This window comes from Notothenia rossii, assembly GCF_949606895.1.
Source record: "Notothenia rossii genome assembly, chromosome: 7".
Lineage (NCBI taxonomy): Eukaryota > Metazoa > Chordata > Actinopteri > Perciformes > Nototheniidae > Notothenia > Notothenia rossii.
In genome coordinates this window covers 8153263-8181253 of record NC_136905.1, presented here as the reverse complement: position 1 = coordinate 8181253, position 27991 = coordinate 8153263, and the positions used below count along the sequence as shown (strand labels likewise).

The window sequence follows — 27991 nt, the reverse complement described above, 5'->3', positions numbered from 1 at the left end:
AGGGAAAAGGCGCGGCTTATATTCCGAAAATTACGGTACATTTTTCTGATATCAGTACTTTACTCCACTACGACTTTTTAAATACCTGTACTTTCTACTTCTTACATTTTGAACACAAACACCTGTACTTTCTACTTCTTACATGTTTAACACAAACACCTGTACTTTCTACTTCTTATATGTTGAACACAAACACTTGTACTTTCTACTTCTTACATGTTGAACACAAATACCTGTACTTTCTACTTCTTACATGTTGAACTCAAATACCTGTACTTTCTACTTCTCACATGTTGAACTCAAATACCTGTACTTTCTACTTCTTACATGTTGAACACAAATACCTGTACTTTCTACTTCTTACATGTTGAACTCAAATACCTGAACTTTCTACTTCTTACATTTTGAACACAAATACCTGTACTTTCTGCTTCTTACATGTTGAACACAAATACCTGTACTTTCTACTTCTTACATGTTGAACACAAATACCTGTACTTTCTACTTCTTACATGTTGAACACAAATACCTGTACTTTCTACTTCTTACATGTTGAACACAAATACCTGTACTTTCTACTTCTTACATGTTGAACACAAATACCTGTACTTTCTACTTCTTACATGTTGAACACAAATACCTGTACTTTCTACTTCTTACATGTTGAACACAAATACCTGTACTTTCTACTTCTTACATGTTGAACACAAATACGTGTACTTTCTACTTCTTACATGTTGAACACAAATACGTGTACTTTCTACTTCTTACATGTTGAACAAAAATACCTGTACTTTCTACTTCTTACATGTTGAACACAAACACCTGTACTTTCTACTTCTTACATGTTGAACACAAACACCTGTACTTTCTACTTCTTACATGTTGAACACAAATACCTGTACTTTCTACTTCTTACATGTTGAACACAAATACCTGTACTTTCTACTTCTTACATGTTGAACACAAATACCTGTACTTTCTACTTCTTACATGTTGAACACAAATACCTGTACTTTCTACTTCTTACATGTTGAACACAAATACCTGTATTTTCTACTTCTTACATGTTGAACACAAATACCTGTACTTTCTACTTCTTACATTTTGAACACAAATACCTGTACTTTCTACTTCTTACATGTTGAACCCAAATACCTGTACTTTCTACTTCTTACATTTTGAACACAAATACCTGTACTTTCTACTTCTTACATGTTGAACACAAATACCTGTACTTTCTACTTCTTACATGTTGAACACAAATACGTGTACTTTCTACTTCTTACATGTTGAACACAAATACCTGTACTTTCTACTTCTTACATGTTGAACACAAATACCTGTACTTTCTACTTCTTACATTTTGAACACAAATACCTGTACTTTCTACTTCTTACATGTTGAACACAAATACCTGTACTTTCTACTTCTTACATGTTGAACACAAATACGTGTACTTTCTACTTCTTACATGTTGAACAAAAATACCTGTACTTTCTACTTCTTACATGTTGAACAAAAATACCTGTACTTTCTACTTCTTACATGTTGAACACAAATACCTGTACTTTCTACTTCTTACATGTTGAACCCAAATACCTGTACTTTCTACTTCTTACATGTTGAACACAAACACCTGTACTTTCTACTTCTTACATGTTGAACCCAAATACCTGTACTTTCTACTTCTTACATGTTGAACACAAATACCTGTACTTTCTACTTCTTACATGTTGAACACAAATACCTGTACTTTCTACTTCTTACATGTTGAACACAAATACCTGTACTTTCTACTTCTTACATGTTGAACACAAATACCTGTACTTTCTACTTCTCACATGATGAACACAAATACGTGTACTTTCTACTTCTTACATGTTGAACAAAAATACCTGTACTTTCTACTTCTTACATGTTGAACCCAAATACCTGTACTTTCTACTTCTTACATGTTGAACCCAAATACCTGTACTTTCTACTTCTTACATGTTGAACACAAATACCTGTACTTTCTACTTCTTACATGTTGAACACAAATACCTGAACTTTCTACTTCTCACATTTTCCAAACAGGCTGGTTCCTTTAGTCTGAATGTGTGTTTGGTGGCGTGATCATTATTATTTAGAGTCATTGCGTGCCTATTGATTTGAACACGATCCGTGTATCCATCATTTCCTGGTCTTCTCTAAAGAAGAGGGACCAATGAAAACGTTGTCATGTTGCCGTTGGTCACCATGGAAACATTCATTAGCTAACAATGACATTATTGTTCTATTAATATAAAGGGAGGTCAGGTACTCTTTAAAACAGCTGCTAGTTATGGGTACTTTTTACTGAAGTACATTTCAAAGCTTCTGTACTTCTACTTGAGTAAAGAATGTGTGTACTTGTGCGATGTCTGACCTTGACTTTCTACCTCATGTTTTTGTATTCATGTTTCTGTGATCTGAATTTTAACTTTTGTTCTTTCTTGTGAAGCACTTAGTGAATTTTATTTCTGTGAAAGGTGCTATACTAAATAAACATTATTATTTACCTGCACACTGGGACCACCATAGGGTTGTCTTTGATCTCTTTGAAGTGGCCCCTGTCCTTGAGGGCCTGCAGCACGGCCTTCCTGGCCTCAAAACGCTTCATGCCCTGGGGTACAGACAGAATACTTAAAAATGAAAATGCAAGACATGAAACTGCTACACCGAGCAAACTTGTGAGGAAGTCTGACTTTTTAGTGAGACGGTGGTGGAGATGCACACTCTGCAGGGGAAAGGGGCGATAATGAGACACTTTACCAGGAAGGGAGGGGGCACGTTAATGAGCAGGCCGTTCTCATCCAAGATGTTGATGAAGGCCAGATTGTGTCTCTCTCCAACCTCGTAGTCATTATGGTCGTGGGCTGGGGTGATTTTGACAGCACCTGAGCACAGAATGGTGCAGAGGGACAGGAGAGGGAAATACAGGCCATAATGAGGCAAGTGGCATGGCGTAACGACATGTTATGATCACTTATTCTCAGCACACTGCAGCGCCACAGGCAGATTGGCTCGTCCTGTAACCATGCCTACCTGTTCCAAAGCTCATATCCACGAAATCATCGAAGACGATCGGCATTTTGCGGTCGCAGAAGGGGTGCAGCACCATCTTCCCCTTGAGATGCTGATACCTGGGGTCAGCGGGGTGCACGGATACAGCGCTGTCTCCCAGCATGGTCTCGATACGAGTTGTTGCCACGATCACCTCCTCGTCTAAGCAACAGAGAAAGAGGGAAGGTGTTACACAAGTGGCTCATGTTCTGAGCAGCGAATATGAACTGCTACCATCTAATTAGAGATACAGATTTCAGACTTGATCTGACCAATAAAGTATTATCATATCGTATCAAGGTGTTTGTTCGTTATATTCTCCTCTCCATGTGCTCACATACCTGTTCCGTCCACTTTGTAGGCGAAAGACACCAACACCCCGAACTCCACTTTCTCTTTGTAGCCGGGCACGGGCAGCAGCGTCCTGCCAGTGAGCTCCTTCTTATCCACCTGAAACCAACCGCAGATTTAATTAAGAGAGCACAGCATGCACAGCTCTGATCAAACTACCGGCTTATAACAAGTAAGGCTGGGTACTCAGGGAAAAAACTGATCATGTCATTTGCTATGAATTCCAAAATCATACTTCTTTTGTGTACCTTTACTTTCTGACTATAATCACATTGTAGAGGCCTTAAAGCCAATGATTTAAGGCAGGGGTTCCCAACCTTTGTTGTGCAAAGGACCGGCAGATACATAAAAAAAATCGCGGACCGGTTGTACATTTTAACTGATTTTAATATTTACTCACCACCAGCAGGTAGCAACAGAGGCTAATTGTATGTAACAACCTGAAGAAATACTAGAGCAATATGCAACCAAAACATATTAACAACGTTTAAAAAAAATAACCGGTGTCATTTTTTGGTTTTTTTCAGAAAAACGGAAAACCAAAAAACCAACATTATTCAGTTTTTAAACCAAAACGGGAAAACACATAAATCAACGTTTTGTTTTTGTTTGTATGATTTATGGATAATCCAGTGATGTCCGTCCGTGTGTGTGTGTGTGTGTGTGTGTGTGTGTGTGTGTGTGTGTGTGTGTGTGTGTGTGTGTGTGTGTGTGTGTGTGTGTGTGTGCATCCAGAGTCTGGCAGCATCTGACTTTGGAAATAGCCGTGAATTAAAGGATCAGGCTAAGTCAGAAGTGCACAGCTGGAGAAAAGGGCCAGGTGTGTGTGTGTGTGTGTGTGTGTGTGTGTGTGTGTGACACTGGCATTTGTTTTCAGAAGATATTATGATACGTTCGTTCCGGTGCACTCCGATAGCATTTAGCACTACATCGAGATTAAGATTAAACTATCTTCTTTTGGGAATACCCGAATTGCTCGTGCGCACGAGAGGCTGAGACCTTAGGCTGAGCCGCCGAATCCCTCGGAACATCATAAAAGCCATTTTCAACGGTTTTCTGGTGAAAGATTAACTGGGCTACTGGATGAAATAATATGACTGGTATAGGTGCGAAAAAATCTATTATGATAAAATATTTTTATATACCGGTATTTATAATTCTGAAAATATTAAGATAAACTCACAGCTATTTCGCGGCCCAGGGGTTGGGAACCCCTGATTTAAGGCAATAAGCTGTAGCTTTGTTTACAACGACTGAGGCACAATATCTCTGATGAATAATAACCGGTACAAAAGTAGGGAATTGAACAGTCAGAGCATTTATTTTCTAGTAAATGTTGACCACTCAATACAAATCAGCTTTCAATCAGTCTACACAACATGGCACTTAAAACGCAATTACTTATCGTAAAACTTTTCCTCAGCGTGTACCTGTGTGTGTGTGTGTGTGTGTGTGTGTGTGTGTGTGTGTGTGTGTGTGTGTGTGTGTGTGTGTGTGTGTGTGTGTGTGTGTGTGTGTGTGTGTGTGTGTGTGTGTGTGTGTGTGTGTGTGTGTGTGTGTGTGTGTGTGTGTGTGTGTGTTCAAAAACTGTTTACCCTTCTGGCAGAACCTGAGTATACCAACACTGATTCTCACTTATATACTGAGTGCTAATTAGCTACAGGAAAGCCACAAAAATAAATGTTATTTTCCTTATTTACAGGACTATTATAGGGAGCACAAACGCACACAGACAAGGGATCTGAGGAGAGAGCAGAAGCAGAAATGCAACACATTCCCATTCCTTAGAAATGTAACTTCTGGAGCAAAAGAACACGCTAAACTTCTCAAATGCATCAATATTAGATTTTGTGTTGGATGAAATATAGGATGCATTTTCAAACTTGAGGGTTAAGAAACGTGAAGTATCTGAACAAAGACTCTAAACTCAGACCACTTTCAGCATTCTTCAGTTGTTATTATTATATGCTTCAGACAACGTTTTGTAGTGATCTATAACAACTGTTGTTTCTTACCCAACTATAAAAATAAGTGTATTGTTGCTAAAAAAAAGTCTAAACATATGCTCCAACCGTCAAACCCTAAGATTCAAACATAATACGAAAATAATAGGAACAAGTAGACCGACATATGTTTGTGATTTGACTGAAAGTGAAATTGGTTGCAGTCGAATAGTCCATTTAGTGAAATGACCCGGAAGTCCCTCAGTGGCAGGCAGCCATTATAAGTGCCGTTCCAATTCTCTAGATCAGTGTTTCTCAAACCTTTTCATACCAAGGACCATTTAACCAATACAAAAACACTTGCGGACTACCTAACTACACAAATATCCAAAATCACATCGTTTTTCTAGAACAGATTACAAGTCGCCTCAAAATGGTACAAACAAGTGGCAACATGTGTGACGAAGGTGTTGCGCTGGGCTATATCATGCAATCGAAAGTGAAACTTAAGCTCGCTTCATTGAGGAGATATTCCCGCAAGAGAGCGGAAAACTTAAATGTATTTATTTATTTCAAATGTGAAATTTTACCAATATACTCACGGACCACTAGGGGGCGCTGACGGACCACCAGTGGTCCGCGTACCACACTTTGAGTAGCACTGCTCTAGATGATAGGAAAGGAGGTTTCAAACTTCCTTTATAACCTCCTTTAGCTTAGGAACCACTGGACCTCCCTTGACGAAAGGAGAGGAGAAAATGCTGCCCCACAATGCCTTGCAGCCGCAGCATCTGCCGTCACACAACAGTCGGCCGTTCACGGAAACAACCGATTATGACCGAGAAATGATATTATGAAAGTTACGGTGCTTATTAAGCATTTTAAAACGTATGTGGTAAGTTGCCAAAGTGCTTTGTTTTGAACGTCCATCAGTATTATAATCAAAAAGAGAAATATGAACGTTAGCTTTTACTGAAATGATCAAATAAAGTCAACGTTTCACTGAGATGTGTGGGGTTTGTTCAACTTTTAAAAGATGTTTGAATGGTGACACAGTGATAGATGTTCAAGACTAACGTTTATAATAAATACATTTCTATTGATTTTAAGATCTTTTCATAGTTCATACAATCATACGTATTGGGATCATTTGTATTCATGTGGACCGGAGGGAGAGGGTGATGAGCATAAATTTCACTTTCCTTTTTTATTTCAATTCCAACTTTGGTCATGAAGAATATGTTTCTCTGTTGTCTCCGTTCATAAAGCAAAGCAACAGCATCAGAGCACGGTGCAGAGTCTCTAGATGAGTCCCTCGTTCTTATTAAACATCCATGTTGTAGTCCACTATAGAAAACTGCGGTTTCCATAGTTTCCCCACAGCAGCAGACGCACATTCATGACGTCCGCTGGCGCATCATAAATACGTCAGATAGTGAAAGTGCAGTCGGATTCTCTAAAGTACCGCAGTCTCTTCTCCTAAGTCCTTTTGAATTCTCCTATCCACTATCCCTTAACCCCGTGACGTTTCACTCAGAGGTCAAGCAATAGGAGATAGGGTTAGACGTTAGGAGCTGATTCTTGGACTATTTGACCATAACCCTACATTTGTATCTCTCTAATAAAAAGCAGACTTGCCTCTATGTCGGAGATGGCAGAGTTCAGCGTGCAGGACCAGTTGACCAGCCTCTTGCTCCGGTAGATCACTCCCTCATCGTGCATGCGGATGAAGGCCTCTTGGACAGCATACGAGAGTTTCTGGAGAGTGAAGCGGATACGGTCATGAGAAAAGAGGAAATTAGGATATTCTTCAAATGAGTTCAGGGAGAGGACTTACAGGGTCCATGGTGAAGCAGGCTCTGTCCCAGTCCAGAGAGGAGCCCAGCTTCTTCAGCTGGTGGTAGATACGGTCTCCCTTCCTGAAAACGGCAAAAGGGCCAGGTTATCACTGTGTCTTTATTCCAGTATTGTTCTGTAATATATTTTGTATTGACACACAAACAGTGTTTTCTCAAGACATAGTAATTGTACATCTTGATTTTGTCTGTCCGATAAGATAAAATAAAAACAGTGAACAATACGAACATTAGGGGTTGATCAGGACTTCACAGTAAAATCATAGGTTTGTCAAAATAAAATCTGGCCTATGAGGTTTTACGATATCAGTTCACTTTCTCCATCGTGACACAAATAGTTCCAGTTTGTGATTGACACATGATGTTTATTCCAGTATTATTCAAAGCTGATATCGCTCATATGTCCTCCTTTCTTCCACTCACTCGTTCTTCCACTTCCAGACTTCCTGGATGAAGTTCTCTCTGCCCAGATCGTGCCGGCTCTGGCCCTTTTCTCTCATCAGCTTCTTCTCCACCACCACCTGGGTGGCGATGCCGGCGTGATCACAGCCCGGGTTCCACAGGGTGGTCTCCCCCCGACACCTGTGCCTGGAAACAGAGAGGAAAACAAGCCAATTTAAATCAGAATCAGAAACAGGTTCATTACCAGGTAGGTTGACACGTACGAGGAATTTAACTTGATGTCACGGTGCATACATAAACAAAAATAAAAAAACACAGAGAGAGAACTATTTTACGACAACTATAATAACATTAAAATACAGCAGTATTTACATAGAAGTAGAATGGAGGAGCTCTTCAAATCAAATCAAAATGTATTCTAGCCCCACAAAGGGAAGTACAAAGCAAACAAAAGCAAAGACAAAGACAAAATGCAAACGTCATAGCATAAAGATTATGAAAACATTATACATCAACACAAGTATTGCCATGTGATAAAAGCATGTGACTGAAGTGATGGATATGTTGAATGGAAACTAGGTGGTGGAAATTAGTTTACAAGGAAGACAGATGCGTAGAAAGAGTTGGATGTCCTGTATGTAAACACCATGTCCTGTATGTCCTTTATGTAAACACGATGTCCTGTATGTCCTTTATGTAAACATTATGTCCTGTATGTAAACACGATGTCCTGTATGTAAACATTATGTCCTGTATGTCCTTTATGTAAACATGATGTCCTGTATGTAAACATTATGTCCTGTATGTCCTTTATGTAAACACGATGTCCTGTATGTAAACATTATGTCCTGTATGTCCTTTATGTAAACATGATGTCCTGTATGTAAACATTATGTCCTGTATGTAAACACGATTTCCTGTATGTAAACACCATGTCCTGTATGTCCTTTATGTAAACACCATGTCCTGTATGTGCTGTATGTAAACATTATGTCCTGTATGTAAACACGATGTCCTGTATGTCCTTTATGTAAACATGATGTCCTGTATGTAAACATTATGTCCTGTATGTAAACACGATTTCCTGTATGTAAACACCATGTCCTGTATGTCCTTTATGTAAACACCATGTCCTGTATGTGCTGTATGTAAACATTATGTCCTGTATGTAAACATTATGTCCTGTATGTCCTGTATGTAAACACTATGTCCTGTATGTAAACACGATGTAAACACTATGTCCTGTATGTAAACACGGTGTCCTGTATGTAAACACGATGTCCTGTATGTAAACACGATGTAAACACCATGTCCTGTATGTAAACACCGTGTCCTGTATGTAAACACGGTGTCCTGTATGTAAACACGATGTAAACACCATGTCCTGTATGTAAACACCATGTCCTGTATGTAAACACGGTGTCCTGTATGTAAACACGGTGTCCTGTATGTAAACACGATGTAAACACCATGTCCTGTATGTAAACACTATGTCCTGTATGTAAACACTATGTCCTGTATGTAAACACCATGTCCTGTATGTAAACACGGTGTCCTGTATGTAAACACGGTGTCCTGTATGTAAACACGATGTAAACACCATGTCCTGTATGTAAACACTATGTCCTGTATGTAAACACGGTGTCCTGTATGTAAACACGATGTCCTGTATGTAAACACGATGTAAACACCATGTCCTGTATGTAAACACCATGTCCTGTATGTAAACACGGTGACCTGTATGTAAACACGGTGTCCTGTATGTAAACACCATGTCCTGTATGTAAACACGGTGACCTGTATGTAAACACGGTGTCCTGTATGTAAACACCATGTCCTGTATGTAAACACCATGTCCTGTATGTAAACACCGTGTCCTGTATGTAAACACCGTGTCCTGTATGTAAACACCGTGTCCTGTATGTAAACACGGTGTCCTGTATGTAAACACGGTGTCCTGTATGTAAACACGATGTCCTCTATGTAAACACCATGTAAACACCATGTCCTGTATGTAAACACCATGTCCTGTATGTAAACACCATGTCCTGTATGTAAACACGATGTAAACACGGTGTCCTCTATGTAAACACCATGTCCTGTATGTAAACACCATGTAAACACGATGTCCTGTATGTAAACACCATGTCCTGTATGTAAACACCATGTCCTGTATGTAAACACGATGTAAACACGGTGTCCTCTATGTAAACACCATGTCCTGTATGTAAACACGATGTAAACACGGTGTCCTCTATGTAAACACCATGTCCTGTATGTAAACACGATGTAAACACGGTGTCCTGTATGTAAACACCATGTAAACACGGTGTCCTCTATGTAAACACCATGTCCTGTATGTAAACACCATGTCCTGTATGTAAACACCGTGTCCTGTATGTAAACACCGTGTCCTGTATGTAAACACGGTGTCCTGTATGTAAACACGGTGTCCTGTATGTAAACACGATGTCCTCTATGTAAACACCATGTAAACACCATGTCCTGTATGTAAACACCATGTCCTGTATGTAAACACCATGTCCTGTATGTAAACACGATGTAAACACGGTGTCCTCTATGTAAACACCATGTCCTGTATGTAAACACCATGTAAACACGATGTCCTGTATGTAAACACCATGTCCTGTATGTAAACACCATGTCCTGTATGTAAACGCCATGTCCTGTATGTAAACACCATGTCCTGTATGTAAACACCATGTCCTGTATGTAAACACCATGTCCTCTATGTAAACACCATGTCCTCTATGTAAACACCATGTCCTGTATGTAAACACCATGTCCTCTATGTAAACACCATGTCCTCTATGTAAACACCATGTCCTGTATGTAAACACCATGTCCTGTATGTAAACACGATGTAAACACGATGTCCTGTATGTAAACACCATGTCCTGTATGTAAACACGATGTAAACACCATGTCCTGTATGTAAACACGATGTAAACACGATGTCCTGTATGTAAACACCATGTCCTGTATGTAAACACGATGTAAACACGATGTCCTGTATGTAAACACCATGTCCTGTATGTAAACACCATGTAAACACCATGTCCTGTATGTAAACACCATGTCCTGTATGTAAACACCATGTCCTGTATGTAAACACCATGTCCTGTATGTAAACACTGTATTAACGCACTAAACAAGACAAAACAGAGCGCACCAAAACACAGCCATCTTGCATACTTCAGAAATCACACATGAGAAATCCCATGAAGCAACAAGAGCCTTACTGAACATCTGACTCTGTATTTCAGGCTATTTAAAAAGTCCAAGGGTAGTTACCATCTGGTCAGAGAGTCCTGAATGGCGTTGGTGAGAGCGTGACCCAGGTGGAGGGATCCGGTCACATTAGGGGGAGGGATGCACATCATGAAGACACCGCGAGGGTTAGCATCGCTGATACTCTTCCTCTGCAGAACGTAGTGAGGGACACGCATGTTGTATCAGACAGAGATGTTTATATATAGCACCTTTCATGCTTGACGCAGCCCAAAGTGCTTTACAGAGTATGACACAAAATCACAATAACAAAAGAGGAACATAATTAAAATATTTAAAAACAATAAAACATTCAAACATGAACAGTGATACTACTAAAAAGGATAATTTACTTTTTAAAATTGAGGTTGCCGTTTTAAAAGTGAAACATTGGAGGATCTAAGTGTCCTTGCAGGTTGATCAGATGAGACAGTCACTTAAATATGTCGGGGCAAGGTTATGTAAAGCCTTGTAAATCATTAAAAATCACTTTCAAATCAAGGGACAAACTAGATTTAATATCATAATTGTTTTTTGACATTTGTGTGAAATTGTCTTTAAAATCATATTGATATTTGAGTTACGGCTGAAACATGTGTTGTGTGTGGTCACAGCGACCCTGACCTTTAATCATCAAATTCTAAATCAGTTCAAATCAACAGATGTCGCAGGCGTACAAATACGACATAGTCTTTTGTGTGAACATATTGCGACGGGGAGGACTTCCTTACCCCGTACTCAGGCTTGAAGAATCCCTGCTTCTCCCACCACGGATACCAGGCCGCCTCCACATACTGAGGACTGTAGGAGTCAGGGAGCGGGCTTATCACATCTGAAAGTTAGAAAAAGGGTTGATATTATCTGAATCTAATTATAATGAAAAACAGAAGACCCTTAGCATTATTAAGGGTATCCATGGAGACCAGTTTCTTACATGATACAATCCCCCTCACCACCACTAAGGGGCAAAACAAACCTGCTGGTATTTTTTATTCAACTTGTATTTTATATTACGCATAGTAATTGTTCATTTGAACTGTTTGTACTTTTTAATTTGTTTTTTAGTTACCTTCAATTTGTTATACTTTCATTAGAACATACTCTTGTGTCGTGACGCGTCTCTGTAGGAGTTCTTGTGGCTAGACTATCCCTTAACTTTCATCGTTTGTGTTTTTATACTCTCAGCTCAGTTTGTGTGTCTGCAGGAATACAGGAAAAACCACTGGCACGATTTTTTAAGAACAATTGGTGGAAGGATGTAAATGGGTAAAGGAAGAACCCACAATATGTTGGAGCTGATCTGATTCACGGGACAGAGAAACTAAATATATCTGCAGCAAATCTATCTTTCTGTATCTGGTGACGTCACAAGCACACCTTCCTTTACAAGAAAGGAAACACATGCGCCAAGAGTGATTAATCACCTTTTTTCTCCCCGGGGGCCGTGGGGACGCTGTACGAGATCACTCCCAGCTCCTTCTTCTCCGGTTTGGCCTTTTTCTGAAAGACAAAAAAGCACAAAAAATATGATCAAATGATCTTTGACCAACTCAAAACATTAGTAACCAAGCTGTGTTATTGATATAGACCAGGGGTTCCCAAACTTTGCCATGCCAAGGACCCCCATATAGCACTTGTACACATTTAAATGATGTGTACAAGTGCCTCCCGATGGAGCATGCAGTGCGTTGCCACTACATTTTGGGCCTTCTGCCTGATCGAAGCTGTCACTCCACTTTCTTTGCCTGTCATAGCCCCACTGCCCCATCTGAACACACACCCACACAACGAGACCAGTCAAGTCCGTTTGAGATGATGTACTCATCTAAAACTTGGAAAATGTCTCTTCCTGTGGTCCTACCTTCCAGTGCTTTGCAAAATAATATTTCCTCAACAAAGTTGTCTTCTGAAATAAATCTGATGTATGCAAGCAATTCTGCGACATTTGCTACATCCGTGCTCTCATCCAGCCGCAGAGCGAAACATTCACTAGCTCTCACTTTCTCCAAAAGCTGAGCAGATACTCAGTTTCACTCTCAGTAGCGGCAGCTCGATTCTGATTGGCTTGAAGGGCAGTCGTGTGATTCAAAATAAAAAAATATGAAAAGATTGGCATCAAAGGACACATAGATTGATAGATATGGAGTTATTAATAACATCTAAGAAAATGTTAAAAAAAATTAAACTTTAAAAATAAAAATAAATCCTGTTTCCCTCAAACTTTGCGTGACCCCCCTGGCGCCCCCTGGTGGCCCCCACTTTGAAAAACACTGATATAGACCATATTTATTTATTTATGTTTTTACTTATCTTACAATAAGTTCAAATTCTAAAAGTGAACTATCCATACCTCTGTCTGTGGCAGAGACTTTTTCTTTTCCTCCGTGTCTTTCTTCTGCTGGAACTTCTCCAGCTTTTCTCTCTTCTTAGCGTCCTTCTTCAGCTGGGCCTCTGTCTTTGGTGGGCCTGAAGGAGGAAACATGACAACATCAGAATACTGTTCACACAGAAAAAAAGAGAAATATTTGTGAACGGTGGCAGAGGACTTCCTCACCGTTAGCTTCAGCTTCAGCGGATTCAACAGCAGGACTGGCAGGAGCAGCTTTAGGGTTCGTAGCAGCTTTTGGTTTGGGTGTAACCGGCACCATCTTCTCACAGAGAGTGATCGCCCCCAACACCTTCAGGAACTGAGGCTGATTCGTGCAGGTTGTGAACCACCTGGTAACATTGGTCAAGACTTTCCTGTCTGATGACTCCAACACCTTAAGGACAAAAATAGTATCATACTATGGTTAACTGATATATATACTTTAGTATCTGCAGCCTTGTTGACTTTGAACTGTGAGTATTATACCGTCAGTTAAGGACCACACATTCAGTTTGTAAGACATATTTTTTCCACAAATGAAACTGAATTCAGATTATAGAAATAACCTTCATGTTTTCTAGCACATTGTACCAGCACGGAGAGGGTGCCGCTGTTCAACTCTGCGTCTCATAGATAAACCCGCTGACATGTATCAAGGCAGAAAAGCTTTCAGGACATGTTTAGTAGTTAGAACAGTTATGGGTGGTTTTTGGATGGGTGGTTTTTAATTGTTTAGTATGATTGAATGTGTGCTCATTAAAAGATAGTGTAATAAAGGGGTGAATGACTGTATTACAGATATGTCTTTGTTTCCCTGGCAAACAAGGGTGATAAATAAAATGAGAACTAATTAAACAAAAGCCACAAAACGATGGCATCTGCTATCAGCCAAATTGTAAATTAAAACAGTACAGGCCCAACATTTCACAATCTGTGCACCCCTAATTTAAAAAACAGCTGGCAAACATGGGTGAGAGTTCTTTCTACAGAGTCATTTGTTCTACAGAAAAAAACTGAGATAAGTGATGCACGTCATACATACATATTTGAAAGGCAGGAGAACAGCTGTCGCTACAGCCATATCAGCCAGGGTGATGCTCTCCCCCACCAGGAAGGTTCTGGGCTCCAGTGCCTTATCGAGAACCTTTAGTACACGCATCATCTCTGCACGGGAACTCTGCTGGAGCTGAGACACACAATCACTTATTTGAGAATAGATCAGATGAATAAAACACACACATGTCCACCAAAAAGATGTGGCTGCACCTCATAAGACTATTAAACACCTGAACCTTTTAAACCACATCCATCAACATCCATCTGATTGCATTTAGCTAATTAGTATCTAATATATCATTCCATATTGACTCTTCTTGCAATATTTCTATTTTATTTGTATTTACTTCTCCAAACATTTTGGACATTATATATATTCATGTTTCACTTTAGGAGGAGCCTGTGTCCTAAGTTGTCATTGCCATATCTACACTGTAGCTAATGTGCTAATGACAATAAAGCCTTGAAACTTGAAACATACCTTCTTATCCACCCCCGTCATCCCCATCAGAGGGAAGACCACAGCACAGGACACCGGGGTGAGTTCATTGTCTGCAAAGCTGAGCCACTGCCACACCTGGCTCTGCTGCTTTGTATCCGCACCGGCCCTCTTCCCCTGATTGGCCAGGTACCAGGACACAGCAGGGGCCCCGCTGAGGACAGACTCACTTCCCCCAGCGCCCAGCACCAGGGTGGGTCTAGAGCAGGCATTCAGGGACGCAGGAGGGTCCTCTGTGAGGGTCCGGGGGCGGGAGGACGGACAAAACTCTGCAGCGATGAGAGCCAGGAGGCTCCTGAAGTCATCAGGGTGGGGGGACACGTAGAGAGTGGCCATCTCTTGTGAAAACACAGACAATATGTACATTACTTATGTGCACTGTAAATTGCAATTTGTTTAAATACTATGTGCATGCATTCACATATAATAGTTTTCTTTTTTGTTTGTCTCTATACTTTGCTGTAACAATGTAAGTGTCCCCTTTGTGGGAAAAATAAAGGAATTATGATTCTTATTCTGATTATGAACTGAGGGGACACGTAGAGAGTGGCCATCTCTGGTGAAAACACAGACAATATGTACATTACTTATGTGCAATATATTCAGCTAATATTATTGTTACTACTGGCTGCTACTCCTAGTTAGTCCATCCATTACTGCAACAGGAATCTGTATGTAACTATGTGCAGTAATACGTTTACTAATGTTATATGTCACACTTAAATCTACAGTGCTACACGTATTTGATTTTATAAATACTGCTCTACTTGAATGTGTACTTCTGTAAAACTACTATGTGCATGCCTTTACATATAACAGTTCTCTATTTTCTTCGTCTCTATACTTTGCTGTAACAATGTAAGTGTCCCCTTTGTTGGACAAATAAAGGAATTATGATTCTTATTCTGATTATGAACTGGTTTGACTTTGTGCTTATTTTTTTTTGCAAAACAAATATGTCCAAAATGCAATCAAACACATTGTGCCTGAAGATGGTGGAGTGGGTGTGTTAGCCTGTAAATCCAGTTAAAAAGTGTGGCATCTATTGAGGCAACCAGAGATGCAAAATGTGTCAACAAACTGGTTAAAGGTGTCTAAAAAAACACATAATGTACTCGTATTTCAGCATTTCAAAGTGTCAGGGTGCGGTTAAATCAGCTAGTTAACAATATGTTTCACTTCCTTTAAAGCTCATCTCTGCCACCTGTCAAAGGATGACGAAAAGTCATGCAATACAGGCTAGTTAGCTTTAGCTCCTCAGACAAACTGAAACTCGAGTTATTGTGAGTGCATGCTGAGTTTTAGGCTTGTTTACCTCACGTAGCGGTTATTTAAAAGTCGCTCTTAAGTTAGTGTTTGATAAACCCGGGGCTTTTTATTGAATGCGTCTGTAAGAAGTTAATCCTACCTTTGAATGAAACAGAAAGAGACGTCAGCTTAAGTTAGCATCCACAGCAGAGCCACATGAGTCCTCTCTCTGCTGTCTGATGCAACCAAACACTTCCGGGTTCCGGCCGCTTCGGCCGCAAACCGGAAAATGATTTATTTTTTAACAATAATAATAACAGAGGTGGGAGAAGTACTCAGATCTTGTACTCGAGTAAAAGTAGAAGTACAAGAGTATAGTAATACTAGTAAGAGTTCTGCATTAAAAATGTTACTCAAGTAAAAGTGCAAAAGTATAAGCATCAAAATCTACTTAAAGTACCAAAAGTAGTCATTGTGCAGATTGGTCCATTTCAGAATAATATATATGATATGTTTTATAATGATTGGTCATTAAAGTGTTGTCAAAGCTGGTAAAGGTGCAGCTAGTTTTAAGGACTTTGTATACTGCAGGGTAGCTTGTGAATTTACTCCAGGTGCAACTAAAGTCAGTTGAGTTTGAATCCAAATCTGTAAAGTAACTGAAGGTATTAAATAAATGTAGTGGAGCAAAAGTGTACAATTGACCTCTAAATTGTCGTGGAGTAGAAGAACAGAGTAGCATAAAACTGAAATACTCAAGTAAAGTACAAGTATCTCAACATTGTACTGAAGTAAAGTACTTGAGTAAATATACTTACTATACACCTCTGCAAGTTATTATGTTAAAGGTAGGGTAGGTAAGAATGGAGAAACCAGCTCGAGTGCGCTAGAATTTGAAAGTACTAAAATCTGCCCCTTCCTTCAGACTTCCTTCCAGAGCCCCTCCTCCAAGACACACGAACGCGCACATGACCAATGAGGGCACGAGATGAGTTTGTGCACAGATGGAAGGCTGACAGGCAGGTAGGCCATCCAGTTATTTTAGCCATGCCGGATTCCCCAGATTTTTTGTCAAAGCACTTCAGATATTCATTGCTATCGGGATGTTAAGAGCATTCCATGGAATATAACAAAAAGTGTATCTCGAGCCGGTTTCTCAAACTTACATACCCTACCTTTAACTTCACCCTGAAAAATAGTAAAAAGAAAGTTCAGTCCCAGTCCAGTTTCATGTATTTCCACCTCTGGTTAAACTTATCATGCTTTTTCTGCCAAATGTAAAGGTAACTACCTTTCTGTCAGTTAATCAGCTCAGAGTAAAATATTTCATATATCACAAGCACACACAAAGACAAAAACAATGTGATAAGCCAGCATTCTCTTTTATTAAAATGTACACATAAGCAAACATTAACCATAACAACTATCATACAGGAATAGTTTTTAATATATCTACATCCAAAAGCCTTGTGCACAGTGTTTTTAAATCACAGTGGGGTTGCTTGTCGCAGCAGCAGATGTATTGGACAGCCAGCCACAGTGAAGTGTAAGACCTACAGTGTAAATACCACTAAATTCGACTAAAAAATGGCTATCCTTCTAAAACAGCTAAGGCATACAGTATCAAGTTATCTCAGATCAGCCAACTCCCTGTTTCCCCTGAATAACCTGACCCTATCATGTGTCCACTTAAATTGTCTTCTCCATGATGGTATGTTTGTGTTTTTATCTTGTTCTCATGCTTTTACCTCTTAGAATATTTAACAAATCGAACGGTGTCCTTAGGTGTCATGAAAGGCGCCTTGAATACAATTTATATTTATTATTTAATTATTATTAAATGACATCAAAGTGAAACGGTACCCCCTTTTTTCACACTCTTTAAAGAAATTCACAAATTGAGAAATAAATTGAAACGTTTTTAATGGCTTCATGTGGACTTTCTACTCTGACTCATACCCCAAAGCCATTCTCATCCCACCAATGAGTACATCCACCACTCCAAACACTAAACCCCCTCCCATTCTAAAGACATTAAACACCCCACTTCCACTTCTCCACACCATCCTCCCAAACCCTCCACCTAAAGCGTTGGCCTGACCCCCCATCTCTGACACCACCGTCCCCACGTAGCCCTCGCTCTGCTCCCACAGCCGCCCCCCGAAGAACTTGGTCACCCACCAAGTATTATCCAACGCTTCCCCACATATCCCCACAGCGTCTCCAGCAAGGGTCCCCACGCCGGTGACCCCCGTGTAGCAGCTGTCCACTAAAGCCCCCAGCATGGAGGAGGAGACGTAGTAGGTGTTGGAGAAGCAGTTTTCACCAATATCGAGGATTGTATCTCCAGCTGAGCCCATACAGGACAAGAAGTCCGAGGTCAGGAGGTGGAATAGAGAGTAGGTTTCTCCAGGCAGGGCAGACAGAACCCCGAGGTCTTCCTGAAGTACGTATGTCACCTGGGAAGAGAAAAATGATTTAATATTTTATCTGAGAGAATGGTGTGAATAATAAAATGACACATAACCTGAGGACCAGTAAGGAGTAAACACCTGCTGCAGGTCGCACCTCATTCCAGTGTCTGGGAGGAGCACACTGGCATAAGGAGATCTAATAATCACTGAAACTCAACCTGTTTAAACTGAATTGTTTACCTCCTAACACACTGAACATCGCCACGTTCTATTTAACAGGCTCTTGCTGTAATAGTCTATCAGTTGTAATGTTTTCCTGCAGTTGCTGCATTCCGGTTTTAATGTGGTTTTGTTGCCTTTTAAAGACTTGTTTAATTTATTTCTTTTATTATTTTCAATTCCTTTAGTAATCTTCAAAGTTATCAGTTACTCGACATGAGCTTAAGTACTTGTCATTATGAAATATGTTGGCTGTAATTGGTCAAATTAAAAAGGAGCACTTATACACTTTCCTTGCAATGAGGAATCCTACTCCGCCTGTTAAAACAGTTGTATAATGTTTTCTGTTTCTCTGCAAAAACACTCTAAAGTCTAAAAAAGTAACTTTAAAATGTAATCCGACTTGGCCTTTCACTTCAAGAATGTGTAGTAGAAAGCCTGCGTTAGAAACTGGGTTGAGGCTGGCTCTTTTGTCTTTTTCTACACACTGTAGCTATTGTGCATATGACAAATACAGCCTTTGAGTCCTCTGCATTACAGGAAGAGTAGAATTATTTGTGTAGGAGCTATTTCCGTTTGTTGTTGGCATGTTATATTATTTTGTTTCGATTTGTCATGCAATAGTATTTAGCTGCACAGAGTGTATAAATAGGGTCATAGGTGACCGGTAAGGCCGTTCTTACCAGATGCAGAATTGTAAAACAGCTTCAATATACATTCAACTAAGCTGCATCCAATGACTGGAAAATGGCCGTGTTTGTGACTGTGTGAGATCCCTTTCTCCGCTCTACTGTGTAAGGCTAGCAGAATAGGACATTGGATCACTTATTACAATTTGCTTCAGACCATTGTCATGAGCCTCATGGCATCGATGCAGGAGTGTCCCTTTAATAAAACAGTTTCTAAGAGGCTTCAGTAACTTATATCACCTGTCCTGGGAAATCTGTGACTCTGGAGAACACCGGTCGCAGCGGAGCTTTGAGGATGGACAAGGTGGTGGAGAGGACGTAGACCAACATGGAGCTGGAGTTTGTGTCTGTTTCTTGTTCTTCCACAGCCCCATAGTCGGCTGAGGGGTCAGGAGACTCTGATCTGACAGATCGTGATTGAGTCACATCGCTCGGCTCTTCAACACTACCTTCTGAACCAGCCTCTTCTCCTTTCTTTGAACCTGAACTAACCTCCTCTCCATCAGGATCTCCACCTGCAGGGTTTGACTCTGCATCTTTGTCTCCTTTGTTTTCATCAGTAAGATCTGCATCCAATATTTCTATGTTTCCAGGGAGCCCCTCAATGTGAAGACCCTCTTTGATGTCAACAATCTCCCCAGCTGCTCCTCCACATCCCTCTGCGAACAGCTCAGCCACTCCTAGCAACTCCTCCAGCTCCTCAACGCTCACTTGCCTCTCCCCTTCCCCTGTCTCTGTGATTAACCCCAAACTGAAGCCCCTCTTCCCCTCCGGGACGGCGCAGCACACTGCAGACCACAGAGGCTTCGTCTGACACTCCTCGTCTCCATCCTCAGCCGCCCCGAGACCCCCCACCCCCGTCAGGATGTAGAGATCTCCGCCTAAAGAGCTGCATTTGGGAGCGATGGTGGACTGGACCAGTGTTGTGACTGTGGCGTCCCAGAGCTGAAGGGGGGAGTCTGTGGGTGAGACAGGGTGAGATGTATCCCCTCCTCTGAGAAGGGCTGGTACCGGTACTTTGTTGTCTTCCTCTGTCTGCCAGAAACAAGAAGAGCCACAGTATGAGTGTAACATATATGAAAGTGTACATTATAACCCTGTATAAAGGGGGGTTTATTATGCTGATTTCAGGAAGTATTTTGTTCCTCTACTGCATATGTGTCAAACTCAAGGCCCGGAATCAGGCCCTTGGTGGATTTAATTTCGGCCCGCAGGATCATTTCTAATTCCTATTTGATCTGGCCCGTCGGTATATTGCGCACACACACCTTCACTCCATCCTGAGGGTCTCCTCAGCTCAGAGCCTGACCCCAAACATTGTTCAACTTGCACCCAAGATGAGATGCCAAGTATCTGAACTAGCATCACAGAGCAGCACACTGAGTTTAATGGATGTTTCCTTCTGCACTTTCTTTCTTGAGACAACAGGGCATGTTTGGTTTGCTCTTTGAGGGGAATAGTTTTTTTGAAGCTGTTGTTGGCCTGTGGAAAAATGTAATCATAATGAATGACTCTGCAGATAGAGCCATAAGAAATGAATGCAACTGATTATTTAATGTTTAATGTTGTTTTTATAGGCAATAAGTTAAGCTTTGTTAGTTCCAGGTTTAATATGTGCAATAAGTTCATTTCATAAGTTTTGCAATAAACATTGAACCAGTCCGGCCCTCGACTCGTACCCATTTTTAAATGTTGGCCCACTGTGTATTTGAGTTTGACACCCCTGCTCTACTGGGACATGTCTCCATGCTTTAAGTTCAAAAAGCTCTTTATTTTCCTCATACTGCCTGTGCTGCAGCACTTCATTTCACCCTCTGTCTGAAACCAGAGCCCAGTCTGCTCTGATTGGTTAGTTGGCCGGTTCTGTTGTGATTGGTCAACCACTTAGAAATGTCCATTCCCATAGCCTATCACCTACAATGTGTTGTAGCCACGAGAAGCTCAAGTGTTACATAGTGATGTCACTATGTTATATGAGTACACAAAGGAGTCCAATAGAGACATTTCATGAAGGGGGGGTGTGGGAGAGAAACTCCTCTTGAAGGAATACAGGGATGTTGGCCTTTGCAGACCATTTACATGCACAAACCCATAACACACTACAGGAAAGAGACAAATAGGCCCCATTTAACTTACATATATTGTATTACAACATGTTTGATTAATCATTTCAAAAGCTTAGGAGTTCTTTTAAATAAACACAAAGAGATTAGGAACAAATAGATTCATTTTCAACAATGCTTTTATTGTGTTATCTTATCAATTAATCTGAATAGAAACTATATCTGTCAAATATACAGTTGAGTAAACACATCATGTTTCTCTGAAGGTGAGTCGAAGTATAAAGGAGCATAGAATCAAAGTACAAGTAACTCGAAACTGCATCCTGGAACCCCCATCTGTGATTTATACGGTTATTTTTTCAAAATCCATCATTCAAAAGCAGGTAGTCCTACTGTAAACAACATGATAGATTTTCCTTACCACATCAACATGCCCTCCCCCCTCCTCCGTCCCTGCGATGCTGAGAGTGAAGGCCGTGCAGACAGCTGTGTCACAGGACGGTTTGGACAGCGAGGCGAACGCCTGTCCCCCGGGGAGGCTGTGACAGAGCGAGCGCAGCCCCGAGGACCCCCCCTGAGGAGGCGTCCGTCTGTGGAAACAGCCGCTGCAGAGGCTCGGTTCCGAGGAGTCCTCATCTGCCAGAGACAGGCCCAGCAGCAAACACACACACACACTCACAGCTGCACTGACAGCAGCAGGACGCAGCATGGTGGTGGTGAGTTCAGCAAATCCCCCCTCTGCCTCACACACACACACAGAGCAGGAGGGAGAGGCTTATAAATTATCCAGTGGTTTCCGTTTATAGATGGGAAAGATACGGTTGTTGTTTCCTCACTGGCTCCTGGTTCTCTGCTGCAGTTTGTGTCCAACCATGGCTGTGTTCTTTGAAAGTCAGCAGAATGGATCTGTATTGCAGGCACAATCCTGCTTACTCCTTCATTTCCCTTTTCACTGACAACCTCGCCCCCTCTGTCAGTTCCTCCCTCTTCCACTCTCCCTCTGGGAGTACCTCCACTTCACCCCTCCCTCTTAAGCACTCTATGGTTACACCTTTAACTCCCACTGCTGTAAAGTATACAAGCAACGCACACACCCATCAAAAGCTGCCCAATACCTGTAAATCCAGATTCCAAAACAATGGTCGTTGTCGAGGTTAGTACCTGGAATGACACACTCTCATTGGCCATTATTCTGTTTAAATCACATTCCTGAGAAGGGCTGAAAAGGTACAGTTGCTTTGATAAGATAGTTCCTTATCAGGCAGGAGTTCTCACGTATAACAGCAGCTAAAATATCCCTGACTGAGCTAAATGTAACAATGCCATCCTCATTAAAACTTAATCCTGACAGTGTCAAAGTCACGGGTCATTGTATCACAGAGTGCAGGGATTATTGAGCTTTTCCTGAATAAAAACACACTCCCTGTTACATATTACAGCTGGCTTTTTATTAAAGACATGCATGTTGCGACACGTTTTTGGCACTGACTGGTCTTAATAAAATAGTTAAGTGGCATAAACAGCAATCTGCATGCTATCTAATTATCATGAGTAAGAGTGAACACAAACATGTCCAGCTTTCTTTGTTGGCATGAAGGAGAGGTGGAGTCCAGTTCTGCTGCCCTTAAGTTGCTTAAGAGTTGTGGCAGACATCCGTCAAATGTCCCTCTGGGCTTCCATCAAGAGTGGAATAAGGACTCTTTGCAATCAAGTCAAGAAAAACAACATGTGCATAACTAACGTGAACCAGGTTTCAATAAGATGTTCTTAAACACAGCTTTTATGTAGTGAATGTGCTAAGTACACATGTCCTGGGTACAATAAGAGTTCACACAGACTGGAGCACACCTCGATGAGTGACTGTAAGTCTGGAATGAGATTTTTAGGGTGTGATGCTTTGGGTGGGGCACACTACACACTTTAAGACAACAAACATACAACCTTAATAAACCGTTTTATGTAAACTAGTTTGTGTAACATTGTGTCCATAGAATCTGTGAGTGAAACGTGACACACAATTTAAAACAAAATCTTTTAGTTTGACAGTATGACATTTTACACACACACACACACACATCTGAAAAGGTGCAAAAAACTTTGGAATTGACAGGGTGTAGCTCTGACTTATGACACATTGTGTAAAAGAAATTGAACATTGTAGAAGTAGAAACGACAAAACCTCCTGTAACGAGTAAAGATGACGTAACATCTGAATATATCTCAATTACACTAGCTTTAATGGAGTGCAGCATTTATGCAATACCAAGTCGGAGATGGCGTTTAGATAATGCAAAACAAATAAACAAAAGCTCTCTTTATGCAGGACACACCTAGTCGTAGTCACAGTTTGTAGATTGATAAACTGTTTAGACAAATAATCATCAGTTTGGAAATGTTAACAGAAAAAACTACCCATTCATCTCACTGGCTGTGGATTTCTCCTAGACACTTGTCAAACTGTTATTTAGTCACAAATGTAATTCTCCACATGTAAAAACCACATCTATCTGGGAGAGTTTTTTGATAGTGATACTGCAATTAGGAAAAAGTCCACAAGGGGGGGGGGGGGGGGGGTGGAAACAGGAAATACATTCAGTCACATTCTGTCTTTCACTCACTCACACACAGATGTACAAACCCTGCATCCCTTGCTTATAAATACATCTAACCACACACTGCGGCTCACTCATTAGGGAGGTCAATGACCAGTTCAGCCTCGTCCCCCTCCCCTCTGTCTTCATCTCCTCTGTCACTGTCTCCGTCGCTCTCCCCCTCCTCCTCCGCTGCGTCTCCGCTCAGCATCTGTCGGGGAACCCAGCTGAACGGGCTGCTGGCTGCCGGGGGGGCCGCAGGGGCTGATGGGTAATTGGCTGCCATGGGGGCAACAACCTGAGAGGAATGCAAAAAATAAGAGTGAAAATGTGAGGAAGGACAAAGGGATGGAGATAAGATGAAGGAATGAGGGGTATAACTGGATGGATAACGGCATTACAGATGTACATCAGCAAAGATAATAAATCAGTAAGCAACCAGAATCAGCAAATCAGTGTCCTGGAATTTCATTATTTAAAGGTGGGGTAGGTCAGTTTGAGAAACCGGCTCGAGATACACTTTTTGTTATATTTCATGGAATGCTCTTAACATCCTGATAGCAATGAATATCTGAAGTGCTTTGACAAAAAAAACATTAAGAAATATCATCTGTGGAAGCCGTAGCGCTGTAAAAAGCACGACCAATCATCTGAGCCGGCTAAAGTAACTGGATGGCCTACCTGCCTGTCAGCCTTCCATCTGTGCACAAACTTATCTCGTGCCCTCATTGGTCATGTGCGCGTTCGTGTGTGTTGGAGGAGGGGCTCTGTAAGGAAGTGGCAGATTTTCTCCGGCTGTGTATTTTCTAATTCTAGCACACTCAAGCTGGTTTCTCCAGAATTACCTACCCTACCTTAAAAATAAATATTGAAGTCGAGTTCAGTTAATATATCAAAACCTGTCTGGAATGTTGTGCAAGAAGGTAAAATCAACCAATTCATTGCCGGTGCATATTGTTCAATAAAATACTAAAGATTGGCTACAACCTTTGTTCTACCTTCATTTCAGAAATTATATTTGAACTGCTGTCTGTGTTTGAGTACAACAATTTCATTTAGTTTTGTCTTTGGCTTAAAGGGGACATATTATGCTCATTTGCAGGTACTTATTTGCAGACCATCTACATGCACAACAGCCTATATAACACACTACAAGAAATGGAAAAACCAAAAAAACAATACCGGGCCTCTGTAAGATGGTTGAAAGGGGATGGCTGCACTTCCATACTTGGGATGAGTTGTTTTGTTTGTTGTGTTAATGTGACTTTATGTGTAAATGTTTGTTTGACTGTTTATGTGACATCAGGAAGAATAGCTGGTGCTCATGTGGATCACACTAAATACATACATCTTGGATTCTCTCTGAAGGAGAACATAAAAGTAAACAAATATTATTTCCTTGTTGCTATGCATATATTCTGCGACCTAAATACCACAGACTGGAATTGACTTGGGTGCTAATTAACATAAATGGCACATTAATATATGTAAGAGGAAAGCAGTGAATATGTATTTTGTAATCTATGAATATTTTTTTTTTCTCTTCCTCTCTCACCTTCCCCGTTGTCTCTTTCTTGTTTCTAGGCGTCTTTGTTTTTCTCTCTTTCTTCACTCGTTCAGCTGGAGGAGCCAAATACTCCGGTGGGAAGGGCATCTGCCCGACACACGCAGGGCCCCACACATCAAATGAACACACAAACACACATGCATGGCAACATTACAAGACAGACACACAAAAACACACAAAGAAAAATGAACAATGCAACGACAGTGGAGCCATAATAAACACAGAATAACACCAAATGAAGATATAAAAATGTATGAATTAAATGAAAAAATAATCAAATGATAAACAATGCCAAATTAAAACAAAGATGTCTGCTGATGAGGACAGGGCAGTGGCAGCAATGTTCATCTTGCTGGCCGCACTAAGATATAAGAAAGGGAGATGGAAGCTCACGGTGTTGAGGTAAGGTCCAGCGCCTGAGGACTGCAGGGGGTTCACACCAGAACGGGACAGCAGGGAGAGATGAGGGGAGGAGGAAGATGGGAGACACGCTCCAGGATTACTTCTTCTTCTGAAAAGAGTACATGAGAGATTAAGAGAAACTCAGTGTGGCAGAAAGGGCATTCACAGTGCAACATGTTTTCTCACAGTGGTCCACTCGGTTCAATACGCAACACCAAGTCAGTCAGTGAGTATAAATGTTTGGCTTACTTCTTTGTTACATCTCGTTCCCTCTCCCTGGGGCCTTCTCCTTCACTGTTTTCTGAAGAAACTGTTGCATCTGAATCTGGAAGAGAAGACAAGAAGACATAAATCCACCTACTGTTTACAACTCCTACATTTACGTAGTCATAAACACTCGATACTGTTAAGCACGTTTGGATTACCTGAGGAGTCTTCATCTACCCTCTCGTACTGTAGCAGTCTGTCCAGGAGGAAGCTAGAAAACGAGTGAAGGACATTGTTTAACGTAAACACATTTTCAAGTACACACAATGTGATCTCACCTTCACATTTTGATCACGTTCAAGTTTTTTTCTTGTCTAGAATAAGCTATTTTTGTTTCTTAAGTGCATCAAAGAAAGCCCTTGATGTTACACTGGAACCCTGCCCTGTTATAGCAGCCACAGATTCTGATGTTGTTGCCTTTAGGTTTGCCATAGCTGTTGACATATCAGGTCACATTAGAAACGCTATAACCCCTTCTACCACATCCAATCAGAAAAGGTGAAACATTCCGTAACAAGTTAATCTGACCATTTCCAGCCTATAATCTAATTGTTAAATATTTCCTGGACCATACTTGATTCCCTAAGCATCGGTTCTCTGAAGTAAGTACCTTTAAAATTATTCTCATTGTCCTTAAATAAATTATTTTGTGTGAGTTTTTTTTTTGGGGGGGCTATTTTATCTGGGCTAAGAGTCCCTAGTGAGGGTTAGAGGAAAGGGTTGCTTTATTTTTTTACGTTTAAACACACCGAAAAGGTGGAAAGTAAGATTGGAACACAAAGGTGTACAAATACAAAATGTCTAATTAATATAAATATGGCAAAAATGTGCCCTCACCTTTTGTCCCTGGACACTTTGAGAAGTTTCCTCTGTGATCTCCTCAACTCCTCCTGAAAACATTCCTGTTCCTGAAGAAAGGGAATACAAACACGAAATCAATGCAGAAAACGAAACATATATGTATTAATAAAGCACTAAACGTGATTGCTAAAGACTGACTGAACACATATAGATTATCTGTACTTACATAAACAAGGAATTTTAATTTTCGCTTGAGATTTTTGTATTTCCGCTTGTAGTCAACTTCGACGTCCGCTTGACCGTTCATTTCTAAAATAAAGGATGCAAATAATGGATTAATTACTAAACCACCTGCTTACAGTAATATATATAAACTGGAGGTAATTGTAGTAACTCGGACTGCATTACAAACCACATAAGAAGCTACTGTATGCTAAGCTAAACGTTAGCTCACCTAGCTAGCTCGCTAACTAACGGATCTGCTGTTCTCAGAAGCTGCTGAAAATATACACCAATATTAATTTCAAGTGTGCAAACAAGCTTTCTATTCATTTCAAAGCAATGTTGTTTTATTATTGAAACCCATTGGTACCTCTAGCTTGATTCTGTCTGTGCGACATGCTTTTGTTTACGTTGTGACGTCGTTTTCATCTTCTTCTACGCCTTCGATGGCGGTGTGCAACCATCGATCCGGAGCATTACCGCCACCTGCTGCCTCTCTGAGAGAATAGCCATTAATCAGTTTCCAATGGTTTGTCTGATCAAATCAAATGATGATACTTTTAATATTAAAATCCCTAATTCTAGAGTTTCTGAGACCTTTTGAATAAGTGTCTGGTGATGGTAAAATTAAAAAAGCATTACAAAACTTAAAGAA

The 27991-nt window shown here is 40.7% G+C and overlaps 4 protein-coding genes across 7 annotated transcripts in view; 1 reads left to right on the top strand and 3 right to left on the bottom strand.

The window, feature by feature from the left end:
- The window catches only part of vars1 (valyl-tRNA synthetase 1), a 26506-nt gene extending 10136 nt beyond the window's left edge, over nt 1-16370 (bottom strand). Inside the window, 15 exon segments of the mRNA XM_079640915.1 lie at nt 2552-2647; nt 2797-2921; nt 3070-3249; nt 3429-3537; nt 7020-7139; nt 7219-7300; nt 7661-7825; nt 10955-11082; nt 11662-11762; nt 12355-12430; nt 13281-13396; nt 13485-13692; nt 14341-14484; nt 14836-15191; nt 16262-16370. Of these exon segments, the coding sequence (XP_079497041.1) occupies nt 2552-2647; nt 2797-2921; nt 3070-3249; nt 3429-3537; nt 7020-7139; nt 7219-7300; nt 7661-7825; nt 10955-11082; nt 11662-11762; nt 12355-12430; nt 13281-13396; nt 13485-13692; nt 14341-14484; nt 14836-15189 (2004 nt within the window). The 5' untranslated portion in view covers nt 15190-15191; nt 16262-16370.
- A 1097-nt stretch (nt 16371-17467) lies between these two features.
- Nucleotides 17468-22498, bottom strand: LOC307013125 (uncharacterized protein). The gene is made up of 3 exons (XM_079640385.1): nt 21908-22498; nt 19664-20458; nt 17468-18560 (listed from the first exon to the last, which is right to left on the bottom strand). Exons 1-3 carry the CDS (start codon nt 22193-22195, stop codon nt 18045-18047), a joined length of 1599 nt encoding a protein of 532 aa, XP_079496511.1. The 5' UTR covers nt 22196-22498; the 3' UTR covers nt 17468-18044.
- A 925-nt stretch (nt 22499-23423) lies between these two features.
- ino80e (INO80 complex subunit E) lies at nt 23424-27830 on the bottom strand. 4 transcript variants are annotated; one of them, XM_079691503.1, is made up of 9 exons: nt 27707-27794; nt 27569-27612; nt 27341-27423; nt 27151-27221; nt 26472-26524; nt 26296-26371; nt 26038-26155; nt 25633-25731; nt 23424-24375 (listed from the first exon to the last, which is right to left on the bottom strand). In XM_079691503.1, exons 3-9 carry the CDS (start codon nt 27419-27421, stop codon nt 24169-24171), a joined length of 705 nt encoding a protein of 234 aa, XP_079547629.1. In that variant the 5' UTR covers nt 27422-27423; nt 27569-27612; nt 27707-27794; the 3' UTR covers nt 23424-24168. The 4 variants fall into 4 exon arrangements, with proteins under 4 accessions (XP_079547629.1, XP_079547627.1, XP_079547628.1 ...); XM_079691501.1 differs by lacking the exon at nt 27569-27612 and having other exon boundaries at nt 27707-27821; XM_079691502.1 differs by having other exon boundaries at nt 27569-27708.
- LOC307045676 (zinc-binding protein A33) overlaps nt 26897-27991 on the top strand; it is a 10385-nt gene continuing 9290 nt past the window's right edge. The window contains exon 1 of the mRNA XM_079691499.1: nt 26897-26915. The gene's annotated coding sequence lies outside the window, so the exon portion shown is untranslated. The remainder of the gene's footprint in view (nt 26916-27991) is intronic.

What these genes read in the sequence shown, in the direction of transcription:
- LOC307013125 (XM_079640385.1), bottom strand. Translation starts at nt 22,195, where the DNA reads ATGCTGCGTCCTGCTGCTGTCAGTGCAGCTGTGAGTGTGTGTGTGTGT. An exon ending in GGGGAGGGCATGTTGATGTG is followed by an intron (nt 20,459 to 21,907) that starts GTAAGGAAAATC and finishes TGTTTCTGGCAG; the next exon opens with ACAGAGGAAGACAACAAAGT. An exon ending in TCACAGATTTCCCAGGACAG is followed by an intron (nt 18,561 to 19,663) that starts GTGATATAAGTT and finishes TTCTCTTCCCAG; the next exon opens with GTGACATACGTACTTCAGGA.
- ino80e (XM_079691501.1), bottom strand. Translation starts at nt 27,734, where the DNA reads ATGTCGCACAGACAGAATCAAGCTAGAG. An exon ending in AAAGTGTCCAGGGACAAAAG is followed by an intron (nt 26,525 to 27,150) that starts GTGAGGGCACAT and finishes CTCGTTTTCTAG; the next exon opens with CTTCCTCCTGGACAGACTGC. An exon ending in CTGGACCTTACCTCAACACC is followed by an intron (nt 25,732 to 26,037) that starts GTGAGCTTCCAT and finishes TGTGTCGGGCAG; the next exon opens with ATGCCCTTCCCACCGGAGTA.